Genomic DNA, 22,434 nt, shown 5'->3' with positions numbered 1-22,434 from the left:
AAAATATTAGAGAGACGTGGTAAAAGAGAAAAGATGACTAAATATATATGTATCTACACAGCAAATTCTGGTCTTTGGAATAAACTCTCAGGGAGTTCAGATTAACTACATTTGAGTGTACATGCGTGACCATCGAATGAACTCTAGTGCAGAGTTAGAGTAACTCTTTTCCGGGAGTTGATTTTTCAACTCTTTATAGGAGTTAAAACTAAACTCTCACGGAGTGAAATTTCTACTACCATATAGAGTAAAATTTAACTCATAACTAGAGTTAAGTTTGATATTAACTCTTTTGTAGTGTTACTCATCAATTGAAAAAAGTTTTAGGTTTTTGGTGCAAATTACTACAAAAACACAATAGTGATTATTATGAATGTATGGATTTTATTTATCAAAAATAACATATTCAAATATGAATGCTGCATGGATTAACATACATTCTGTGTAACAGTACTGTAATAGCATAATATCCACCATTATTGGCAGCTAAACAGTTGAGGTCAGAAAGGCCTAACATTGGGCGAAAAGAAAAAAAAAACAGAATTAAAGGAAAAAAATGACTACAGAATAAGCACTTCTTGTAATGCAGTGTTAACGTGAGGAAGACTCTGTAAAGTCTCCATCAAGCCAACAAATTAAGTAATGCAACTCTCTCACAGAACATAAAATTGTGAATCACACCCATATGACATTTGGGCATCAAAACATTTGAAATGTCTTACTTTCTCCCTTTCTAGGACCAGTATCTTCTTAAAAATGGTTTCATTTACCTGAAAAGCAGGACACTGATCATGGAAACACGTTTCATGGTTAACATGCATAACAAAAACAGAGAGAGAGAGAGAGAGAGAGAGCAAGTCTTATTACACACTACAGTTGCAGAGCAAACTACATGAAATACTATATTAAATTATTTTTCTCTAATCTGTTTTATCTTCGTGTTTAAGCTTTTTCAAGTAATGGCAACTAAAGAGTCAAGTATAAGTCAATTAAGTACTGTATCTACATTTCTTTCATGTATGCTGTCCAATAGAGGCTGAACCATTTGAAGTCCGGCATCACTTGTGTCACTGCTCTGACTGCTGGTGGTTGAGACAGACAATGTATCTGTTAGACTTGGAGAGGAGGGCTCTTCCACATGTTGCTTCAGGACAGTCAAATCTGAGGGTGACAAATAAAAATATTAGAATACAAGGTATATACAATCAAAAACACAACACAACAAAGATACCATTTATGCACACAGGGCCAGTAAATTGCACGGTTTGATTAAATTATACTTTCTCCCAGGAGAACAGATGGTTATTTTGTATTTTATTATGGTAATATACAATTTACATACCACAAGGTGTGAGTGTCACATAGTGTGTTAGGTCTGAGCAGTCACGCAGCTTCTTGGATGATTGTGTTTCCAGGATGTCTGAAATGCATGTGATAAATCCAACTTACTGTTGAGCCATGAAAACAGCATTTTGTGATTGTTACCACAGGATATTAGACAAATTAAAAATGTTTATTTAAGAGTAACTGTACAAATCAAATCCTTCAAAATCTATCAGAGCATATATTTACTTACCTTCAGCTGTATAGATGACAAAACACACCTCTTTGACTGCTGCAAGTTCAGGAAAGATATCCTCATCCACCTCTATACCCTGCTCATCCGTGACTTTCAGTGCTGCATTTTCTGGTATGAGAAACTTCTGCTGCACTGAAGTAAAATCATCACTTAGTTAATAACAACATTATCATTTCTTCTTTAATGACTTAGTACAAACCATAACTTACCTGCTCTCACAAAATCTGTGAAGCTGACTTCTTCCAATTTTGCATATTTCTTTGTCTCTCTGTGTTTTACTTTTATCAACATCTTGGCCACCTACGGAAAAAAATACCTTTACTACTATGAAACACAACACAAGAAGAAGAGGTTGTTTATGGTAACTCTATGTAAACTGTGTATAACTTAATCAACGAACACTGTCTTACATTGAGTTAGCCTGTCCACACTAAATATTGCTTAAAATCTATTTAGCTAGGCTGGTTTAGCAGACAATGTGACTGCATGTTTGCTGTGTCCTTGTCTTTACAGTTCTGGAGACAGGGTTGTGTGCATGTCTCAGTGTGCAGCAGGACTAACTAACTGATGTTAATGGTACCTCAACATCTCATCAGTGCAGGCTGCACCTCTCTTTGGTTAAATACGGCCATTACCATGAGTCTAAACAGAATATTACTGTAGTTAGCTAACGTTAAATTAAACGTTGGTGTTAAAATTAAGAAATAGAAATAAACGTTTTCATTGACAACGTGAAATGTGTATCTTAAAATACAGTAAGATAAGTAAGTTAGCTAATTTTTGACTAGCATTAGCCTAGCTGCTATCTCCAAATCAGCATAACATACAGAAAACACATGTAGTGCTAGTTAGTTAACTTTATATTTTACTTGTGCATCCATGTAACTGAATATATATATATATATATATATATATATATATATATATATATATATATAAATAACATCACTACACTCACAGAAAATTCCAAAGTAAATAAAGTATTTTTACCTCCTACATGTCGGAGTCCAAGAAAGAAACACAGATAGGCGCTGTAACGGTCGACAGACAAACAACACCAGCAATGTGTTGAATTAGACTCCTTAGCACCCAGTGAATGAACACCTAAATATTACACCGCTTTAGAGTACTCCCCAACACTGACTGTAGTATAAGGTGAAAAATAAACTCCCGGAATGTAACTCTTGCGCACTTTTATGCCTAACTCCAGAATATTTAACTCCAGTGATTTGCTGTGTATAAATATAAATATATGTGCACTAGTGATTATAGTATAGATTAGAGTATCAAAGCGGAAGACACACTAATGACAACTCGTCCAACCACTGGAAATGTGAGTAGGGAAGTCGAAAAATTTAAAGTAAAGTTTAGGGTCTCAGTCAGATTTTTGCACAGCTAGTGTCATTTATTTACAATTTTAATTTGTGGATACTGATCAATAAATACTGTCACTACTTTATGAGTAGTAGAAATACAAATAATTGTGTCATTATCAGAGATGGGAATAACGGCCATTACTTTTTTCAGTAACTAGTAATCTAAATAATTACCATTTCAATCATTACAACGCTGTTTTATATTGTTATTATTGTATTACATTGTTGCTTTTTAATGCCATTTTTATATTGTTAAGCACTTTATATTTATATTGTTAAGCATGGCTGTTTGAAATGTGCTATATAAATAAATTTGACTTTGACCTTGTTACTAACAAGAAAATGTGGTGTGGACTCGTTACTATGTTTCAACGCACAGAACCTGTCTTCAGCTTGGAGCTAGGAGGAGGAGACAATAGCACATGTGCTGCTGATTAGCTGAGGAAGAATAAAGTAGTCATGACCAAATTAAGATGACATTGCAAAAAGATGTTATGTCAACCGAAGACAACTATTCCATTTTTGTCTGAAAGTGTGGACTTCAAACTGTATACCAGTTTTTAAATTGTGTTGATTGGCCATGTAAAACCAGAGTTATGATTAAAAAAAAATATATGCCATGTTTATTCCTGAACTATCATTGTTTATATTTACTGCAGGAAGAAACTGTAAAAACTGTGTTTTCTAAGGAAAGCGCTTGAAAGCACTCTCCGCTTGTGAGCAAAGACAAAAACCAAAAAACCTCCACCCTTTCCTATTGGTGGAAAAATGTACCATGTTGACAAATCAACAAATGATATGGCAACATGGCATTTGGATGTTTAGGAAGAAGGGGACGTTGTAGGAGTGACTGCGGAGGGAGATGTGAGAGATTTGTGACGTTAAGCCTGTTTGAAGTCGAAGGTTAGTGTGTTGCATTGTGTAATTAGTGTGTTTTGTGTGTGTAAATAATTTGTGTGGCATCTTATTTGATACAGACTGTAGCAAATTGGTACAGTTCAAGTTATTTTTACTTCCAATAGTGTTAACATACTACACAGGTCACGAACAAGATTTTTTACAGTTTTCATTGTAAGTGGGATAAAGCACTTAATTAAAAGGATTCTAAAGAAATGTAAATACTGTAATTCGATTATTTTAATAAACCATGTAACTCAGATGAATTCGATGCTGCTGTGACCAGAGTGCACATGTTTGCTGTTGCGCACAGTGGTCCAAGGGACCGCTCAGGGAAGTTTGTGTGTTTGCTCAGACACATGAAAAATTAGAGGGAACACCTTTATGGTTTGTTTGCTTTTAAAATAAATAATAAAATAAGCAAACAAACTGAGAATTACAGTAGTAAAAATGACATTGTTATTTTAGAAAGTGGAGCAGCCAGTTCAATTTAAGGTTTAACAGATTTTATTGGCTCTTTAATCTAATGCTCTCCCAAGAAAAAAACACAACTGATGAACTGGTCCACATCACATGAACGTTAATTAGAACTGTGCTGTTTTTCATTTCCACAACTTCTGGATATATTTAAAGTTTCAAGGACATGACCATATTAAGGAAATCCTCTCTCACTGACATCATACAAAGGCAACTACAAAAAAACTGAAACGGAGCATTTACACATTTAGAGGTTTTGGGAAATGTTGTTGAAACTTGCAGAAACCTTTATAGAGGCATAAGTTGTTTACGTATGTAATTAAAGAAAGCTTGTCTTCTTATTTAACTACAGTGGGTTTTCTGGGAGGTGACCACAGAGTTTTTAGGGTAGAGTATTTAAAAACAGATCACATTTTTCTTACATTTGCACAAGTAGAGGTAAACAACTTTTGAAGCAGATGTGCCTGTGCAAGTCAGACTTTTTCTTTTTGCAATTTAAAAGGAACCATTCAAAATGTGATCATGGTCTTTACCGTATAAAAGTGAATTAAGGTCACAGTTATTGCAAATCCACCAAGTTACTGCAAGTGATGCAAGTAAGGAGTTAGCCCACTGACTGTTTGTAGTCGGAGACACTATTATCACTGGTGTCTCATAGCCGAAATAGCTCAGCTGGGAGAGCGTCAAACTATAGATCTGAAGGTCTGTAGTTTAACCCTGGGTTTTAGTTGTTTTAAGTGGCATCACTGTCATTGATAAATTTAAGTTCTGATGCCAAACTCTATCCTCCAAAATGACAATGCTTTCACCCACAGACGCTGCTCACGTTTGGATTGTTCTGAGAGTATTGAACTGCTCTGCCATGCTTGTTCTGTTGGTGTTTAATAGGTTTGTGTTGGCTGTTTTCATCTTCCTTTAGCTCTCTGAGGACACGATAAATGTACCATAATTGGAGATCTATTAAATAACTTCAATGACTACATTTAAAATATATCAAGAAAGACAAAACAACTCACAAAATAAGCCATAAAACCACCACAAAAGTACTAAAACTAACAGTCAGTTCTTTCCATCTTTGCACTCTCCCCACCTTTACTGCACATCGGCACATAAATAAAACTGCAAAGTACTAATACATGAATATATTGCCTAATATAACTAATATATTGATGTCTTTATTTTCCTGGCACAAAGAGGGAAAAAAAACCCAAACAAATAAATCATCAAAATAATATCAGTGGTGTTCACTATCATGTCATTTTAAACAACGTTGGTATCAGGCTGCAGTTTATCAGTCAGTGCATTCCTGTCTGACAAACTGGTAAACACTGGTTTCAGTGTCCATTATGTTTGCTTCTATAGAACCACATGCTGCATGTGACTTGCTTCACCCTGTCATGTGACTCATTGATATCACCTCATGTAAGATGCCTGCTCATAATGACCTACGCCATTTTTGAATGGACAACTACCACTAGGGGTTAAATACCTGGGACTCTACACCTTTTTGGTTTTACAACTGAAGAAGCTTCTTGGATGAGAGGTGAAATGTCTTCAAGAAACTTCAACAAGTCCAATTGCTTTATTTATAACCTCCTTAGACTACCATCACCTCGATGACCAAGAACCCACACAGTCTGACACCAAACTTATATCCTCCAAGATGCTTGGCCCCATAGAGGCGTTTAAACTGAAGATAAAGAAGAAAGGTGATTGAAAGTGGCATGTTCTTGATGCCAGACATGCTGGTCTGACTGCTGTTTGAGTACCAGCTAATAATATTTAGCATCAGAGGCACCACCTTTCATTGCACAGCATAGCTGAAATAGCTCAGTTGGGAGAGCGTCAGACTGAAGCTCTGAAGGTCCCTGGTTCAATCCCGGGTTTCGGCAATTTTTTTGCTTTGATGATTGTCATCCAGATTTTAGATGAAATTCTGCAACCATCTGACACCAAACTCTGTCCTCCAACATGACAATGCTTTCCCCCACACAGGCTATTTAACTTCAAATGTTCAAGGTCATGCTTGTGCTGGTGATTTTTAAAAGTTTTTTTGTGGGCTAATATGACTGAAGTCAAACGAGACTGAAAAAGTCACTTGGATGAGTGACGAAACATTTCTCCCACTGAAAACACTACAGAGGAACAGAATCAACTTTTTGGGATGTCCTCACCTGAATCAAGAAATTTGAGACACTGAATCAAAGATGTCAGCCCAATATTTTTTAACCTTGTCACAAAAAACAAAACTATGGCTTAACTTATCTTTAGCTAGGGAGCATTTCAAACAGATAGGAGAGACCTCAGGGTATAATTTATTTAACTTTTCTCTTGAGAAGTGTAGACGATATAGAGATTTGAATTAAGTTAAGCACTGTCTTGCATTTATGGATTCTCCAAACCTTCTTCCCATTGAATATTAGTGATTGTAATACCTAACTCCTCTTCCCATTTAGACTTGATAAAGAACAAGTTCACAGGGCTCATTGACATTAGACTCTGATAGATGCAAAAAATACATTTCTCACTAAAAGGTGAAAGTTGGAGACATTTATCAAGAAAGGAATTGTTAAGACTCTCAAAGCTCTGTACGTATTTACTGACATAGTCTCTTATCTGCTGGTGTCTGAAAGTCTCTCCCTGGTAGTTTGTATATCTCTTGTAACTACTTGATAATGGCAAAGACACCCTCCCAGTATAGATTACTGATTGTACAAAGTCCTACCTGTTTCCAAAGTCAAAATGTAGTGTCTAAAATAGATGGTTTAAAAGATGGATTGCCTGAAATGGGCATGATAGAGGATAAAGACTTCAAATTAAAGTGTAGTTTAATCTGCTCAACAATACATATGGTGCTGTGTATCACCACATTGTCGTCATACATAGACTTATCCGTGGGCAAGAGAGACACCGGTATAACTCCTATGCAATAAGGCTGACAAGCTTCCTGCTCCAGTTGCAACCATGTAGGGGGATTAACACTGTCAGCTAGCCGGTATGTCATGAATTTTATATGTGAAGCCCAGTAATAGAACAATATTTTATCTTTGTACAGCACTTTGGCCAACATTTTGTTGTTATTAAATGTGCTATATAAATAAAGTAAAGTGTATTTTATCATCCCACACCAGCATGACTGATTGGCTTGGTTGATTGCAATCTTATCTCTGATTGGAGTGTGTGGCACTATGGGCGCAGATTGTGGCCGAAATAGCTCAGTTGGGAGAGCGTCAGACTGAAGATCTGAAGGTCCCTGGTTCAATCCCGGGTTTCGGCAATTGTTAATGTTTACGTGAACCCTCAAATACTCCTTAGCAATGTGAGATTCCCTTTAACCCACTTTATCAAGCTGGTAAGTGAGTATGAGCAAACAGCACATAAGAAGGCTCGTCTAGCACAGCATGAAAAGACTAAGACCAGGCAACAAATGTACTTTGACCCACTTGTTGTGTGTTGGAAACATTGTGGATGGAAGTTTCTGCCTTTCTCAGTAATGCAAAGGCGCCAACATCCAACATTAGTATGGAGCAGAGGAAGGCACTCACATCGCTTGGTAATGACAACCATATTATCATTCTTCTGGCAGTTGAAGGTAGGTGCATGGTTTTGCTAAACCAGAAAGACTATCATGAGAAAATGATATCACTGCTCAGTGACGAAAATATTTATGAGCCCAGAAAGCGGTTACAGGAAGAGGGTTATAGATTGTCTGAAGTAGTTAGAAAAAAAATACTACACTAGACCTACACCAAGTCTCCCAACTTAGCTATTTGGGCAGGGTACTACTATTATGCTCGTGTCACCTAATAGTACCTTAGTGGATTTGCAATAACCGTGACCTCAAGGTACTTTAATAAGGTAAAGACCTACAATATCAGAGAGAAACCCGACCATCAGACGATGCTTTATATGCAATCCCAGTATAAGGCTTTTCCAGTGTCCTCACTTTTCAACAGCTAGAAGTTTGTTTGTTCTTTTCTATGAATTCAGCTGCCTAAGGATTTCTGCCACACCTGTGTGGTGTTATATGCCAAGCAGTAATTTAGGGTCAACATAAAAGAAAGCATTGCCGAAACCCGGGATTGAACCAGGGACCTTCAGATCTTCAGTCTGACGCTCTCCCTACTGAGCTATTTCGGCTTTACACTGATATAAGTAGTGCAAGTGACAGTGAGATTTCCATCAGTAATGGGGGACATTTAAAAGCTGATCTGTACCTTAAACCAATGCATACCGTTCATTATTTAAGGTTTGACTCTCAACATCCACTGGAGCACAAACTGGGTATCATCAGGACGCTAAAATATAGAGCGAACACCATCCCCACAGACACAGCGGCCAGAGAAGCAGAAGAACATCACATCAAGAAGGCCCTGAGCAAATGTGGTTATCCCAGCTGGACGTTTGTCAAAGCTGGGAAGGCACCTAGAAAATGCTCCAAGGGATCCAGGACAGAAGAAAGACAATTGCAGCCTGAGCGAAAACCTTTAGTGATCCTTTATGTGTCAGGAGAATCGGAAAAGGCAAGATGCATTTTCTCTAAACACTGCATCTCTGTGTGGCTTTCAAACCCCAAACCCCATGTTGTGCCAAAAATTGGTCCACCTCAACGATCAGGTCCCTCAGCACAAACAGATTAATATAGTGTTAAGTGCCAGGAGGATTTCTTTTATTTATACATCAGAGAAACCAAACAACCTCTGGTTACGCGTCTGGCACAACACAGAAGAGCTAACTCTTCAGGCCAGGACACCTATGGGCCAGTGGCCACTCTTTCAATGATGAGGATGTACACACTAACCCTAACCCCAAACCTGGACAAGGAGGACTGCTGGTTTGAGCGGAGGTTTGAAAATGGTACTCATGGCAATTGAAACAATGGTCATTAATAAATGGTCTTTTATCAGTGGTTGTGGATCATGGTCATGGCAATTTAGATATTAATGATGCAGCCTGATGCATGTATTAATGATGTTCGCCAGTGGTGTAAGCTTCAGTCATTATGCAAATGTACAGTTTATAAGGGTGGGGAAACTTGCAGGGAGCTGAGACTGAAGAAGTCACTTGGATGAGAGATGAAATGAAACCTCTCATCCAAGAAGCTTCTTCAGTTGTAAAACCAAGAGGTGGACATTTAACCCCCAGGTAAATGGCCTGTATTTGTATAGCACTTTACACTACATTCAGTCATCCACCCATTCACACACAGGAGATAGCAAGCTACATTATAGCCACAGCTGCCCTGGGGCACACTGACAGAGGCAAGGCTGCCAGACACTGACACCATCAGGCCCTCTGACCACCACCAGTAGGCAACGGGTGAAGTGGCTTGTCCAAGGATACAACAACTAAGACTGCCCAAGGCGGGGCTCAAACCGGCAACCTTCCAATTACAAGACAACCTGCCAACTCTTGAGCCACAATCACCCCACAAGAGCCCCTATTGAACCCCAAGTGCTAATAATAAGATGTCCTTAAGAGAGTCGCTGATCCACTATTGATCATGTGCCTCACCACACGAGCCAAGGTGTGAAAAGAAGGCGTGGGTCATTATGAGCAGATGTTTCGGGTGGTTTACAACTGTCTGCACCTACAATGCAGTTTTGAAATCCTTTCCTAGGCGCATGGACCCCCACTGGCATCTTGGATGAGGTGATCTCAATGAGACACATGATAGGAGACACATGATTGGGTGAAGCAAGGTTTGCTGCTCTCCCAACTGAGCTATATCAGCAGCAAAGCATCAGGCACAGAACATGTAGGCTGGATAAAGAAGTCACATCCAGCATGTTGGTCTATAGAAGCAAACATAAAGGGCACTGAAACCAGTGCTTACAGCAGGAATGCACTGACTGGTAAATTGCAGCCTGATACCACCATTGTTTAAAACGACATGATAGTAAACACCACTGATATATATATATCTTATGTCCTTGTCTTGTCTTGTGTTTTTACTTACTTTTCCCTGGAACACTCTCTCACAGTCTGTTCTCTAAAACCTAAAAGAGGAATTATGGATTTGATCAACTGGTCTCTGAATGCAATTGACACCCCTTCTCAATGAGAAGTCTGGGCTCGGGTGAGCCTGACTGCTGAAGATATCTACCTATTCGGAACCATGATAACAGGGTTCTTGCTGATCGGAGCTGGCTTGGCCCTGACTTATCGAAGAATTAAGGAAGCGGAACCGGCTGTTTAAACCCCCACAAGGCTGCCCGCTGGGATTGAAATGGTGGGACGAGGCGTGAGTTTCTCAAAATGGGCTCATTGAGTGCAGCACGGAGAAGATCTTGGAGAACGCACGGCTGCCGTGAATACTCAGAACAAGACCTCTGAGTGAAAAACTGGATTACATCTGGAGGGGCTAGCTCGAATAACACCTTTGAGCGCAAATTTGATCACATCTTGGGGAAGTGCACTGCGGTCGTGAGTTCTCAGAACCTGCTCTTTGAGCAAAAAGAACGACAACATCACGGAACGTAAGTTTGGATAACATCATAGAAAGCTCACGGCTCTCCAACGGGAGATTCAGAGACTAGTGTTGGACTGTTAGAACAGCTTTGAAATTCATATGAGTTGTTCGCACTAAAGTAAAAACCATCATCACTTCATGCGGAGACCCTTTCGGCGCCAGCTGCGGCCTCAAGGCTGGAGCTGAACAAAACACCCTGATAACGACTGTGTTTAGACTGTTCCCCCCATTCCATGCAAGGCCACCTGCGTTGGCTGGAAGACTGTTTACTGGGTGACTGGGCGAAGGACACTGTCTCAGCTGAACTCTGGACACACACACACACATACACTGATATGCACACACTGATCCCCCCTCCCTTTCCAAAGCCTTTGATGCTTGTGCCCTACCGGGGAAGATGGCAGTCGACTGGACCAGCGCAGACATGCTGCAGGACCGGATGTGCTGTCTACACCGGCTCTCTCTTACCCTTTACCCGCCCCTGTTGCTTGTCTTGTGTTTCTATGGTGTATTGATAGTCATGTGCTTTTTGTGCTGAGGTGTTTTTTCTGTTATCAAACTGTTCTCCCACTAGGAGCTCAGTCTGAGTGGAGTTTTTTTTCTCCCCCTCTTACCTCATGTTATGTATTTTCGTTGTTTTTTTCCTATCAGCCTACCTTTCTGACATGTCTCCCCAATGTGATGTTTGTGTAAAGTTGGTCAGAAGGTTCCTTTGTAAGTGTGCATGCGCCATTAGCGTGCTGCCTGCTGTAACCCTAATTTCCTTCGGGATTAATAAAGTATTCTGATTCTGATTCTGATATTCCTTTGATGGTTTATTTGTTATATTATATTATATTATATTATAATTTGTTATATTAGGCAATATACTAGTGCATTTGTGGTTTACAGTTTCAATTATGGGCTGATGTGCAGTAAAAGTTGGAAGAGTGCAAGAATTAAGTTTTTGTCTTCCTTATTTTTTTAGGTGCTCTTGTAGTCATTAAATTGACAACAACAAAATCTAATGTGTTACCCCTGCCTTTTCTTTGTAGATTCTCTCAGTTGTTTTTGGTTCTGCTTTAATCTTCTGCTCTTAGTTGGTGTGAAACTGAAGCCTTCTCGACATAACTTGAGCTAATTTTAGGAAAATATGCTTTGGTTTATCAGCAATCTGAGGCAGCGGGGCTTGTACAGAGGAGAGGAATGTCACCGGCCCCACCCCACATTCCCCTCTGCCAGACTGAAGCATCCAGTTTGGACCCCTGTGGGGGCATTTAAAAGACGTGTAAGATACAGTGAATCCCTCTCTAAACCCACAACACCGCTACTGTCTTATCTCACCAGCTTCTTTATGCGCAGTAAATTGCATTCCTGTGGTGTTTGCAATGAAATCGGCATGACTTACTTCCAACACTGAAAAATGTTCATCTCCCTTGAGCTAATTAGTCTTACATAATCACTCAGCAGGAGCTACAGAAAGCAAAAATAAAAACTCCAAATTTACAAGTCTAAAGTAAAGTTCAAAGACGACTTACATCGTCACACATGTGGTGTTATTTAATGAGGATTTCTGCGCAGAGCCCGAAATATCCGCCGATGAGCTCATCGATCACACATCTGACAGATAAACCAGAAAGATCATTCCCTCTGCAGGGTGATCGTTACAGCCTCTTATTCGCCATCTGATTTAAAGGGATCAAACGGATGACGTCGCCTTCTTTCGTCACTGAGCCACAAATTTGCAGATCGTTTATCCGTTATGTCTCACTCCTGTTGTCATATCGACTGTGGCTGCTGCTTTTTGAACCTTTGTGTTATAATAATTAGATCGAGGCTGCCAGTAATCTGAGAAAATCACTAATCCAGTTTACCGCACTATGTTATTACTGAGACACTTTAATGTCATTAGATATCTGTTGTGCCGTTTGAATACATAAAGAAAGCCAAGTTAAAGTCTTTTTATGATATAATAAAAAGATGTATTTAAATTGTGCTTGTTTTTCTTTTATTCTTTTTATTCTTTTATTTTTACTTGTTTCATTTAATTAAAGTCATGTACATTCTATTTATTTACCCCATTTGTAATAGGTTTTGTTTAATCATACTGCTATTAAAGAAATCCCCCACCTATTTTAAAATTGTTGTTGTTGTTGTTTATTTGTTTGTTTTCAAATTCTGGTTCATATTGGTTCATATATTGGTCACACAATTGTACTTTTATCTCATTATAGTAATCTGCAGCCAAAATGATCAACTTTGTCAGTCTATTTTTTTGTGGATTCAGGCTTTTAGATGCCATTAAATATAGAGAGAGCAAGGAGCCATTGATTTCTCCTTTCTTTTTAAACTATGCATAATGTAAAACAAACAAACAAAGACACAAACAAAAAAAACTAAATGCATTGTGCACAAGCATACTAATAATGGGTGAATCATCTCTCTTAAGATTTAGATATCAGGATCATATTGGATGAGATCACCATGTTACACGAGGTTAACTACAAATCAATTACTCCAGTGAATGACAACTTAAAACAATGCATTTCCTGAATAAAATGCAGTGTGAACGCTGATATGTGATCATTTCTTTTAGCTGAAATCCTGTAATTGCTGAAATATTTAACTGAAATACACCGAATCATTCACCTATAAGTCAAAGTGCAGACAGACGCTCACAGAGCAGTGAGTTACTGTGACACCTACGGACCGTCCACCTCACACCTTTAAGTCTGTTTGTGATGAAGTCTAAGTGCTGAGAGAAATCCTCTGTTTGGTTTTCTTTTGAAGGCTTTGGGAGTTTGAATTGAAGGATTTTTAAAAGAAGCCAATCCTCTTTTGACACTGGTAAGACTAGAAAACTCACAAGGCTTGTAGTAATTTGGAGATGTCTTTTTTCATTATGTTCACGTAACATCTTAAAAAATCTGCAACGTAAATGACTTTTCTGTTTCAGGTGTGGGCAGTGAATGTCATTAATAAAAGGAGGGACATAGAGTTTCAAGCCCAGATGCTCCTTAAACTGCCAAACCTCCTAAATTTCAGTGAGTCACATCTGACATACAATTGTTGACAGTTCAGCTATAGTCTTTCAATATATATGTTTAAAGGATCATTCTCATAACTTTATTCATAGAACACCCAGCAGGTAGAGCATAGCTTCAAACTGCTCACCGCACAGGATGTGGTGATAGAGGCAGTTCCCCACATCCTGCAGGGCTTCTGGGAGCTTCCTCCTCGCCTCTTCTTAAACATGGCCTAAGCATACTGTATGAGCATACTCTTCACCAGTGTCACAAAGGCCACTTTGGATCGAGTCTCCAAAACTATCACAGCAATGGAAAGCCGGGAGATCAGAGAGAAATATTCACCTGAAATTCTGCTCACTAACGTTGCAAACTTTACACCAGTGATGCTCACTACAATTGCCGATGTAGCAAAAAACCCCACATTTTCTAGATCTTTAAACCCCCTTCTGAAACTCCACCAATGCCTGACATTCTTCCCAATGAAGTTTTAAAGTTTGAATGGTGTCTGTTGGTTCACTTATGTGGAAGTAGTTAGAGTTGAAAGAGGAGTACGTTGAATGAGAATTTGAAGAGTCTCCCCATTGAAATATTTTATAAATTTCCCCTGAATAAAGTTGACAATTTAAAAAAAAGAAGAAGAAGAAGTTATAAATAACAAAAATAGAAGCACACATGTCTAAAAGATGAGAACTCTAATGGTGCTTGAATGTTTTTCTAAGTTGAAGGAGATAACCCGCAAAAAATGAACTGAATAAAAATAGCGTCTCAATACAAGCATTCAAACTAATTATTCAAATTTCTCTGGGTTAGTTCATGTGAGCCAAAAGCTCAGGTCTAAACACAGTTTGTGACAATTTTTTCTACTTTTGGCTATATAATATGATATGGATATGATTGTGTTAGAGGCAGACAGTCAATCATTAAAAAAGTTGGTTTAAAGGGAGGGTGACCTTAAATCAAGGATAGGAGCTATGTCAAACAGTGAGTCATGCAAAGCAGAGTCCAAGAATAGAAACGTGGAGGTGGAAATGATAATAATGTGTGCCTCCTTATTTCTGATAATTTTATTTTGTGTAATTGTTTAAATACCCGTCATGTCTAGCAGATCTTGCGAGAATCCGAATCAGGAGTTAAATGCCAAACATCTTTGCTTGTCCAGGACGAGCTCTATATCTATCTATCTCTATAGCTATTTAGGTTTCTATATGAACAAGTGCGTGTGTAAAATGGCGAAGCGGAATTGACAGGCAGAAAGAATAAAGAAAAAAAAGTATTTTTTTTTAAGATAAGAAAGAACAGCAGCAGCTTTGCATTCAGTGTTTGTGCTGAAATGCAGGCATGATTACAGCGATGCGTTTTCTCTTGCTTGGTTCCTGGATTTTTTTGGCGGAGTGAGCCCTCTGTGTGTCCCCCTCCTCTCTGGCAGTACGTGCGGGTTGTGTAACGGTGGGAGCGACGGCTCGGTCCCCGCCCTGCTCCTTTAAATACCCGTAACGGGGTCAGTACAGCAGACAGACAGTGGGATGTGCTGATATCTGCTTCTTTCAGCGTGGGTACTCTAACCGTGTATCTGGTGTTCGTGCTGCGTCATGGAGCTGGACCGGCGACTACTGCTGGCGCACTGCACGGCTCACGCCCTCTCGGTAGCGGCGGGCTTGCTGGTGGTGGTCCCGATGGCTCTGAACGGTTCCGCTTTCAAAGGCCGCTGCGCCCTCTTTTCCAGTGGATACTGGAGGACGGATGAGCAGGTGGAGCCGACGGGCACGACGGAAGTCGTGGATCACCTGGTGGTGCAACAGTGGGGGCCGCCGGCAGCCTGCCAGTTCGCCACTTTTGTGGGCATTTTCACGGTGCTGTACGGAGCTGCGCAGGGCTGGAGGTGCCTCTTCTATCTGCATGGACAACATGACGAGTGAGTCTCCCTGCAGCACACACCCACCCCTCCATACGTCTCAAAACACAGAGAAGGGCGGGTACAACACTACTGACCTACATTTGGTTATGTTCTGCAGAAAGATAATGCTGCATGGTGCCACAGTAGTCCGGTGGTACTTGGAGATCCTGCAAACGCATTAAAATAGATGAAGGCATACATAAACGGATGCATGCAGAAACGGACGCAGTCATGTGGTGTGGATGATCAGTCAGCGTATCCACCAGCACAGAAGGCTGTCGGCCATGTTAAGGAGAGGAGAAAATGTTCTGAATATATCTGCATCCTTTATTCTAGTGATGTTTTTTGACCCCCCCCCCCCCCCCCCCCCCCAAAAAAAAAAGAAGTGTAGTGTAAAGAAACAGGAGAAGAAAGAAACACATTGAGAGCTCTTAAGAATAACGAGTTTACTTAAACAACAACAACAACAACAACAACAGTATTTTAGGTCTTTATGAATCAGCTTGCCTACATGTGAAAAAAATTCTCAACGTTTCATTATAGAAATGCTGGTACTGCCTCTCCACACCGGGAGCATCACCTACATTAAGTCAAAGGAAAAAAATAAACAAGGTCTCAGCTGCAACTTTCACACTTTTCATCAGGTGGGCCAAAGTGGACCTTCTGCCGGCCGGTTCTGACCCCGGAGGTGCGGGTTTGACACACCTCTGAGTCATGCTCAGGCCCCTGATGTCAACCAGCTGCTGGGCCTTTCTAAACCAAACCTGTGGGTCACATGACCTACAAAAACAAACTGCAGTTATCACAGTAGTCATAGCAGGGGTGTCAAACATAAGGCCCGTGGGTGGTATTTGGCCAGGCAGAGACTCCAGTATGGCCCTCTGGACAGCTTTGCATAATGTGAAGTTTGGCATAAATTTTGGACATTTAGCTTTGTTTTCATACGTTTTATAGCTTTTCCCAATGATAAAGGCCTAGCCCCTGGGTTACTAGACCAGTGTGAATAAGTAATAAACAATTCAATTTTATTAGATTAAATTTTACAGTGGATCCACAGTAAAGGAAAATGGACAAGGAGCTAACAGAACTACACATTTATTTCTTACGATTTAAGTTCAGAGAGTTTTGCTAACATTGTTCTGTTGCAAAACAGCTGCAAACCACCACAATACCACCGTATTTTACTGTTGGTATGATGTTCCTTTTCTGAAATGCTGTGTTACTTTTACAGCAGATGTAATTTTAAGACTACTGAAAGAGAGTTAAGGTTGTCCTGGTTGACTTACAAGCTTGTTCAGATTGTATGGTTTTTGGCTTATATACTGTATTTCCATGTATGTTTACCGATGTTTCCATAAATAGCTTTATCCATTTCCCAATTTACTTGTACAATGTAAAGCGATGAGGGGTGTTTCAAGACTTTTGTGCAGTACTGTATATACTGTTCGTCTGTATCTGTTGAGGAAATCTGTAGAAATAAAAACATTACTGTGATAACTGAAGCAGCAGAAAGAGGGGATGTAGCTGCAGTTGATATTATAAATTAATCGTGCATTTGCTCCAACGTTGGCCTTAAGCCTCAGCTCTCTGTGTGTCTGATGGCCATCTCTCTCTCTCTGTTTCTGCCCAGCACTCTGTTTTCGTCCTTCCTCACGGTCCTGCTGAGCGTGTGCGTGTTCTTCCTGTCTGGAGGAGCCAGTGTCATCTTGTCACTAGGACTCAGCTCCTGGTGCGACGTTGTGACAGAAAACGACACACAGCCATTCAGGTACATCTAACGCAGACGCCCCTTTGGTGTTGTGGATGGATGCCTGCTCAGTTTGACATCGAGAGGCCTGCACATTTCCAGACTTTTCTTTTGTTGCTCCATGTGTGATTTTAAAAAGAAAATGATTCAGGGTTGACGTTAAAATGTGTGTTTTTAAAGCGTGTGTGTAGCTGTCATCTTGTTTGAGCATATCTTCAGGTCCTTTTCTCATCTATTCTTGTTTGTTTTGAATTCAGCTGTGCAGAGTCCCAGTCTGTGCCGCTTTACCTGGACGTGGACACTTCATCTTTCTTCACAGAGCTCAGTCTGGCGCAGGTAGGAATGCTCAAATACAAGCAAACCCAAAATGTTGCGCACACCAGAACGCAAAAGGGACACCGACTTCCTCCCAGGCCTCTGAAACAAGAGCTTCACAGTTCGGCTGTCTGCTTTTCTGAAAGGCTGAAGGAGGTAGAGCACGATGAAGAAAAAAGAAAATAATTATTTAACAGTTCAGACAGATAACTTAAGTAATATTAAAATGATCACAACAAGCTAATTAGACATCTGAAATTATAGAACAGGGGTGTCAAACATAAGGCCAAGGGGACTGAATCAGCCCGACAAAGAGTCTAATCTGACCCCAATGGCCAAATTAACTGTATTTTCATAAGGTTAAAAAACTTTCCAACTGATGAAGACCTCCCCTGTGGCCATTAATGCTATAACACAGTAATTGATTAATAGATGAACCTTTAAAAATAACAGCATGAGCTCCCATCAGTGTAGCAGCTGCAGTAGTATTTACAGATTTATCCCCGTTTTGTGCTTAAATACAGGATGTTTTGTATGTAAACATTGTTCCTGATCACATCACTGTAGTCACTCATTTCAGGGTTTTTTTCCACCCTTTTGTTTGATTCGGTGTCAGCTGCAGTGATGTTGTGTGAGCTGTTTCTAATGGCAACAGATCTTTTGTCACAGATTTGATATTTTAGGAAAGCAGACGCGTGAAACAGGAAAGCAGGTTTCCTCTGTCAGAAGAAACCACTTTTGTTCGGCATCATGTTCGTCTGAAGCTTGTCTGTTTTGCAGATTTATCCAGGAATTAAAAGCATGCATTTAGGAGTTTCTTTGATGTTGTCAGTGCTTTGTGTTTTTGTTACAAAACATCATTGATCGACACAAGAGCTGATGTCAGCCTCCGTTCTAGCAGCTTCTGCAGCTCCATTCAGTGTCCTGGGCAGGATTGATCTAATCTGTCTTTTGGAAACAATGAAACGAGTGTGCGAGGTTCACTCCCGCAACAAACCGACTCATATTGATGAGACACGGTGACGCTCTCGGCTACGGTCATTTTTCAGTTTTTCCAGTTCTAATCTGTCCCGTCTAAAAACGGCGTCCCCTCATCTCTCCTGCTGTCGTCACAGTGAACTATCGACTCGTCCCTGAAATCAAAAGTCTCACAGGAAGTGGTGTTTGTTAAAGACACAGACTGTATGTTTTTACAAATTGATTTTTGGACTTCCACATTTCTGGAGCTGCATTGTTGATTTTTAGATTTCTCCTGTGAATCTTTGTCCCGGAGTTTTAAATGATCGAAACAATAGGCTGGGTCTTAACTCAGTTTTTCTACTTGTTTGTACATTTCTCTCAGCTCCGGTCCCATAGTTTCACCAATCTACCTCCAAGAATTTGCTGACAGTCGTTATACTGAGATGATAACTGTTGTTTCACTGATGTATTGTTAAAAATGGCATAAAATGAGAGTGGAAGATGGACATGTGAGTGTGTGCTATATACATTAGAGGGTTACCTAGGCAACCAGAGTCTGAAGCATCCACTCACTACAAAGGTTGAATGAATTGCTTCCCCTGTGTGCGCTGCTTTAGCTCAGCCATGTTGGTCATTCGGAGGCAGAAGTGACCATTTGTGGATCACACATAAATATAAAAGTCATCTGCTGCCTTTTGGGCCCATGTTTTTGAACCTTCCATGCTGGTGTTTTGACCTTTGCCATGGTAGTTCTTTTGGAGCCACACGTTCCATTATAAGGATAAAAAAGATGGATTCAGCAACTGAAGCAGCTGCATTTATAACCTGTAAAGATGCAAAGCACAGACACAGATATCTGCTAATTATTACTCAGTAACAGAATAATAAAACACAGGAATTTCACAAACTTCTTGGGTGCTTTCTGCATCGTTATCCTTCACCATGTGTCTGTTCAGTGTTTTTTCGATACGTGACTGTAAGCATCTCTCTTCATTCTCAGGCGTCGCTGTGGCTTGTGACGGCTCTGTGGCTGGTTCACTCCATCCTGGCTTTCCTGCGGCTCTACCACTCTCACAGCCAGCACATCAGCGGGCCCTGTCTGCACCGGGAGAAGGAGATGCTGCTGGGAAACAGTCCATCAGACAGCGGCTCTCCCTCGCCTCCTCCTGTGACACCCATCCTCTTAGTCTAACCCAGAGTGTGTGAGGTACTGACAGAAGAAGCCTCCAGTATTCACATTTAAAACTCAGTTTGTTCATGTCTCGATCGATGATGTCAACTCCGCGGTACATGAGCCTGACCAAGGAATCCATCAGGTGTAATATTAATCAACCAACAAAAGAACGCAGTACAGAAATTCCAAAGATACCATAGAAAGAGTTCAGGCTTAAATTAGATATGTCTGTAATGCATGTTACCTTTTTAAAAACATTGGCTGATCTGTGTTGTCCTTAAATATTAATTATCAAGTAATTTATCTTATTTAATGGCTTAATGTTATTTAACAGCTTAGTATCATCACTAATATCGGTGAAATCATGCCTACTGCATTTTAAAGGTTTTTCCACAATCTTTAAAACCTCTTTTAACCACTTGGATTATTTTTTTTTATTATACGACAAACAAATTCACAGGAAAAAGAGGAAATAAGAAATCCTATAATAATTCAATAAATACAAAATCTTTCACATATTTGAAAAGGGTCCTCAGACCTGTTGAAACACCCACTGCAGTGTCAACGTTGGCAGATAAGTCCAAATTAAATTCAGTATTAAAAATAATACAAGTGATTCATAAATTTTAACAGGAACTGCACACAATGTGTTTTTTGTCTGGATTCACTTTAGTGCAGACATATAGAATACAAGTCATAGTTATTTTGAGGTATTTATACTCCATCTTGTTGCCTTGCAAGATAAAAAGAAATGCACAGATGGATGTAACTGACAGTAATGCATTTTAATTTTGGCTAAACAGGTTGTTTTGAGCTTGTGATTTTGCCAGGTTTAAAGGAGAGCTGCTTTTGAGACACTATAAATTCTGACTGTAAGCTCGACATAAGCTTTCTGACCTTAGTCTCACTTCATAGTACAATCCTGAGGTGATAGGATTGAGTACAACTCTATGGATCTGCTCAAACTGTGGCTGTAATGTGAGGGACTTGCTGCCCAATCATGGCTTACAAACCCTAAAATAACACGGAAAATTCTTTTTTTAGGAATTGAAAGTTTTGAAAACACGTGAACTTTATTGATTCACCGATTCATTTATGAGCATTAATATAATTTCAGTAAAAGGGATCTGCACGCTGAATGTCTTGTGATCAAAGGTTTTGATTGGAGATGAAATGTGTTTGCAATGATGTCAGGGACGTTTGTACTGAAGGATTTTATAGATTCAAAATATACCAGTTACTGAAGAATACAGTTGTTGTGTCAAATCCAACATTGAAGACATTTATGGGCAAAAACATTTCCTTAATAAGTGATAAGATAGGAACATGCAGTCTGTAGGTCCACAGAGTTGGTCTGTAGTGGGACTAAACTTATCTGCCTTCAAACAAAAAGGGATTTCACAGCTGAAGCACATTATAACAATAACCAGTGTTGTTGCTTATTTTTGTCTTTTCACCGCATTTTCGTGAGTCACTGTTCATTCACATCATTGATGACACCACAAGCAGCCAGCCTGGTGTTTGTTCCAAGTACATTTACAATGCATGGTTGTTTGCGTTTCTGCAGGAGCTCGACATTTTGCACAGTCGTGTCCTCATCAGGGAGAATTCGTTGTATTGTCCTGAGTGTAATATTCGGATGCTTTCATCGTGAAGCATGTGGCGAGAGTGTGACTGAGCCACCGTGTTCGTGTAACAGGCTCACTGTGTGAGCATGACCTGAATGTTCTGTTGTGTATTGGGAAAATCTCTGCCGGCCTCTCATCTTGTGACGACTTCTGTCATGATGCTGTTTGCGTGGAGGCGGCTGCTCTCGGACCGTCAGTGAAGCAGTCAAATCCTCTCAGACGATCCACGTAGAGTTTAATTAGCAGGAAAACTCTGATTTGTGACTTTTTGAGACAGATTTATGTGGAGCCCAGTGGGGTTGATATGAAGTCGTCGTTGCACTTCTGTCAACCCGAGCAGCTGTAATGACACGCAGACAGCAGAGGTGGAAATCTGAGGTAAAGAGGCGGCTTTGTGATGTATTAAATGTTTTTGTATGCTGAACATTGTCCTGCTTTTTACCTCTGAAAACCGTTTGTGCTCATTCACACTTGCGTTTTTGCATTGTTGTTGTTTACAAATAAAAAAGAGTCATTATAAGAGAACCTTGCTCATTTTTGTTATTTACAAAAGCACCATCACCCTGATCACACGTCTTCTGTTTGCTTTAGTCACTTTGATATTATTGTGGTTACAATGTTAATTACAGTGTTGAGTGCCAGATTGGATATCTATTAAATATTTCCTACATCGTTTATTTAACTGTAAGTGTGTTGGGCTGCAGTGACCACAGCTTACATCCCATGCACAATAAGAGAGAATGCAGTCTAGCAGTACAACAATCAGTCACTGCCAGACACTTTATTACGTACACCGATTCAACTGCTCTTTAACACAGATATCCAGTCAGCTAATCATATGATCACGATTGCCTGCTGAAGTTTAAACTGAGCATCACAATGGGAAAGAAATTTGATTTAAGTGACT

The 22,434-nt window shown here is 39.9% G+C and overlaps 2 protein-coding genes across 3 annotated transcripts; one reads left to right on the top strand and one right to left on the bottom strand.

The window, feature by feature from the left end:
- Positions 1-364: 364 nt before the first annotated feature.
- LOC309713501 (uncharacterized protein) lies at positions 365-2,816 on the bottom strand. Of its 2 annotated transcripts, XR_014278595.1 has the most exons (6): positions 2,570-2,816; positions 1,789-1,879; positions 1,577-1,711; positions 1,343-1,420; positions 723-1,161; positions 365-510 (listed from the first exon to the last, which is right to left on the bottom strand). XR_014278595.1 is itself a non-coding variant. In XM_082545166.1 (5 exons), exons 2-5 carry the CDS (start codon positions 1,868-1,870, stop codon positions 986-988), a joined length of 471 nt encoding a protein of 156 aa, XP_082401292.1. In that variant the 5' UTR covers positions 1,871-1,879; positions 2,570-2,816; the 3' UTR covers positions 365-985. The 2 variants fall into 2 exon arrangements, 1 of the variants encoding a protein (XP_082401292.1); XM_082545166.1 differs by having other exon boundaries at positions 365-1,161.
- A 12,266-nt stretch (positions 2,817-15,082) lies between these two features.
- On the top strand, positions 15,083-22,052 carry LOC309715531 (transmembrane protein 179). The gene is made up of 4 exons (XM_082548730.1): positions 15,083-15,721; positions 17,334-17,471; positions 17,708-17,786; positions 19,726-22,052. Exons 1-4 carry the CDS (start codon positions 15,399-15,401, stop codon positions 19,915-19,917), a joined length of 732 nt encoding a protein of 243 aa, XP_082404856.1. The 5' UTR covers positions 15,083-15,398; the 3' UTR covers positions 19,918-22,052.
- The last annotated feature ends 382 nt before the right edge of the window (positions 22,053-22,434 follow it).

This window comes from Aulonocara stuartgranti, assembly GCF_965226115.1.
Source record: "Aulonocara stuartgranti genome assembly, chromosome: 2".
Classification (NCBI taxonomy): domain Eukaryota; kingdom Metazoa; phylum Chordata; class Actinopteri; order Cichliformes; family Cichlidae; genus Aulonocara; species Aulonocara stuartgranti.
This window is presented reverse-complemented; position numbering and strand designations above follow the sequence as displayed.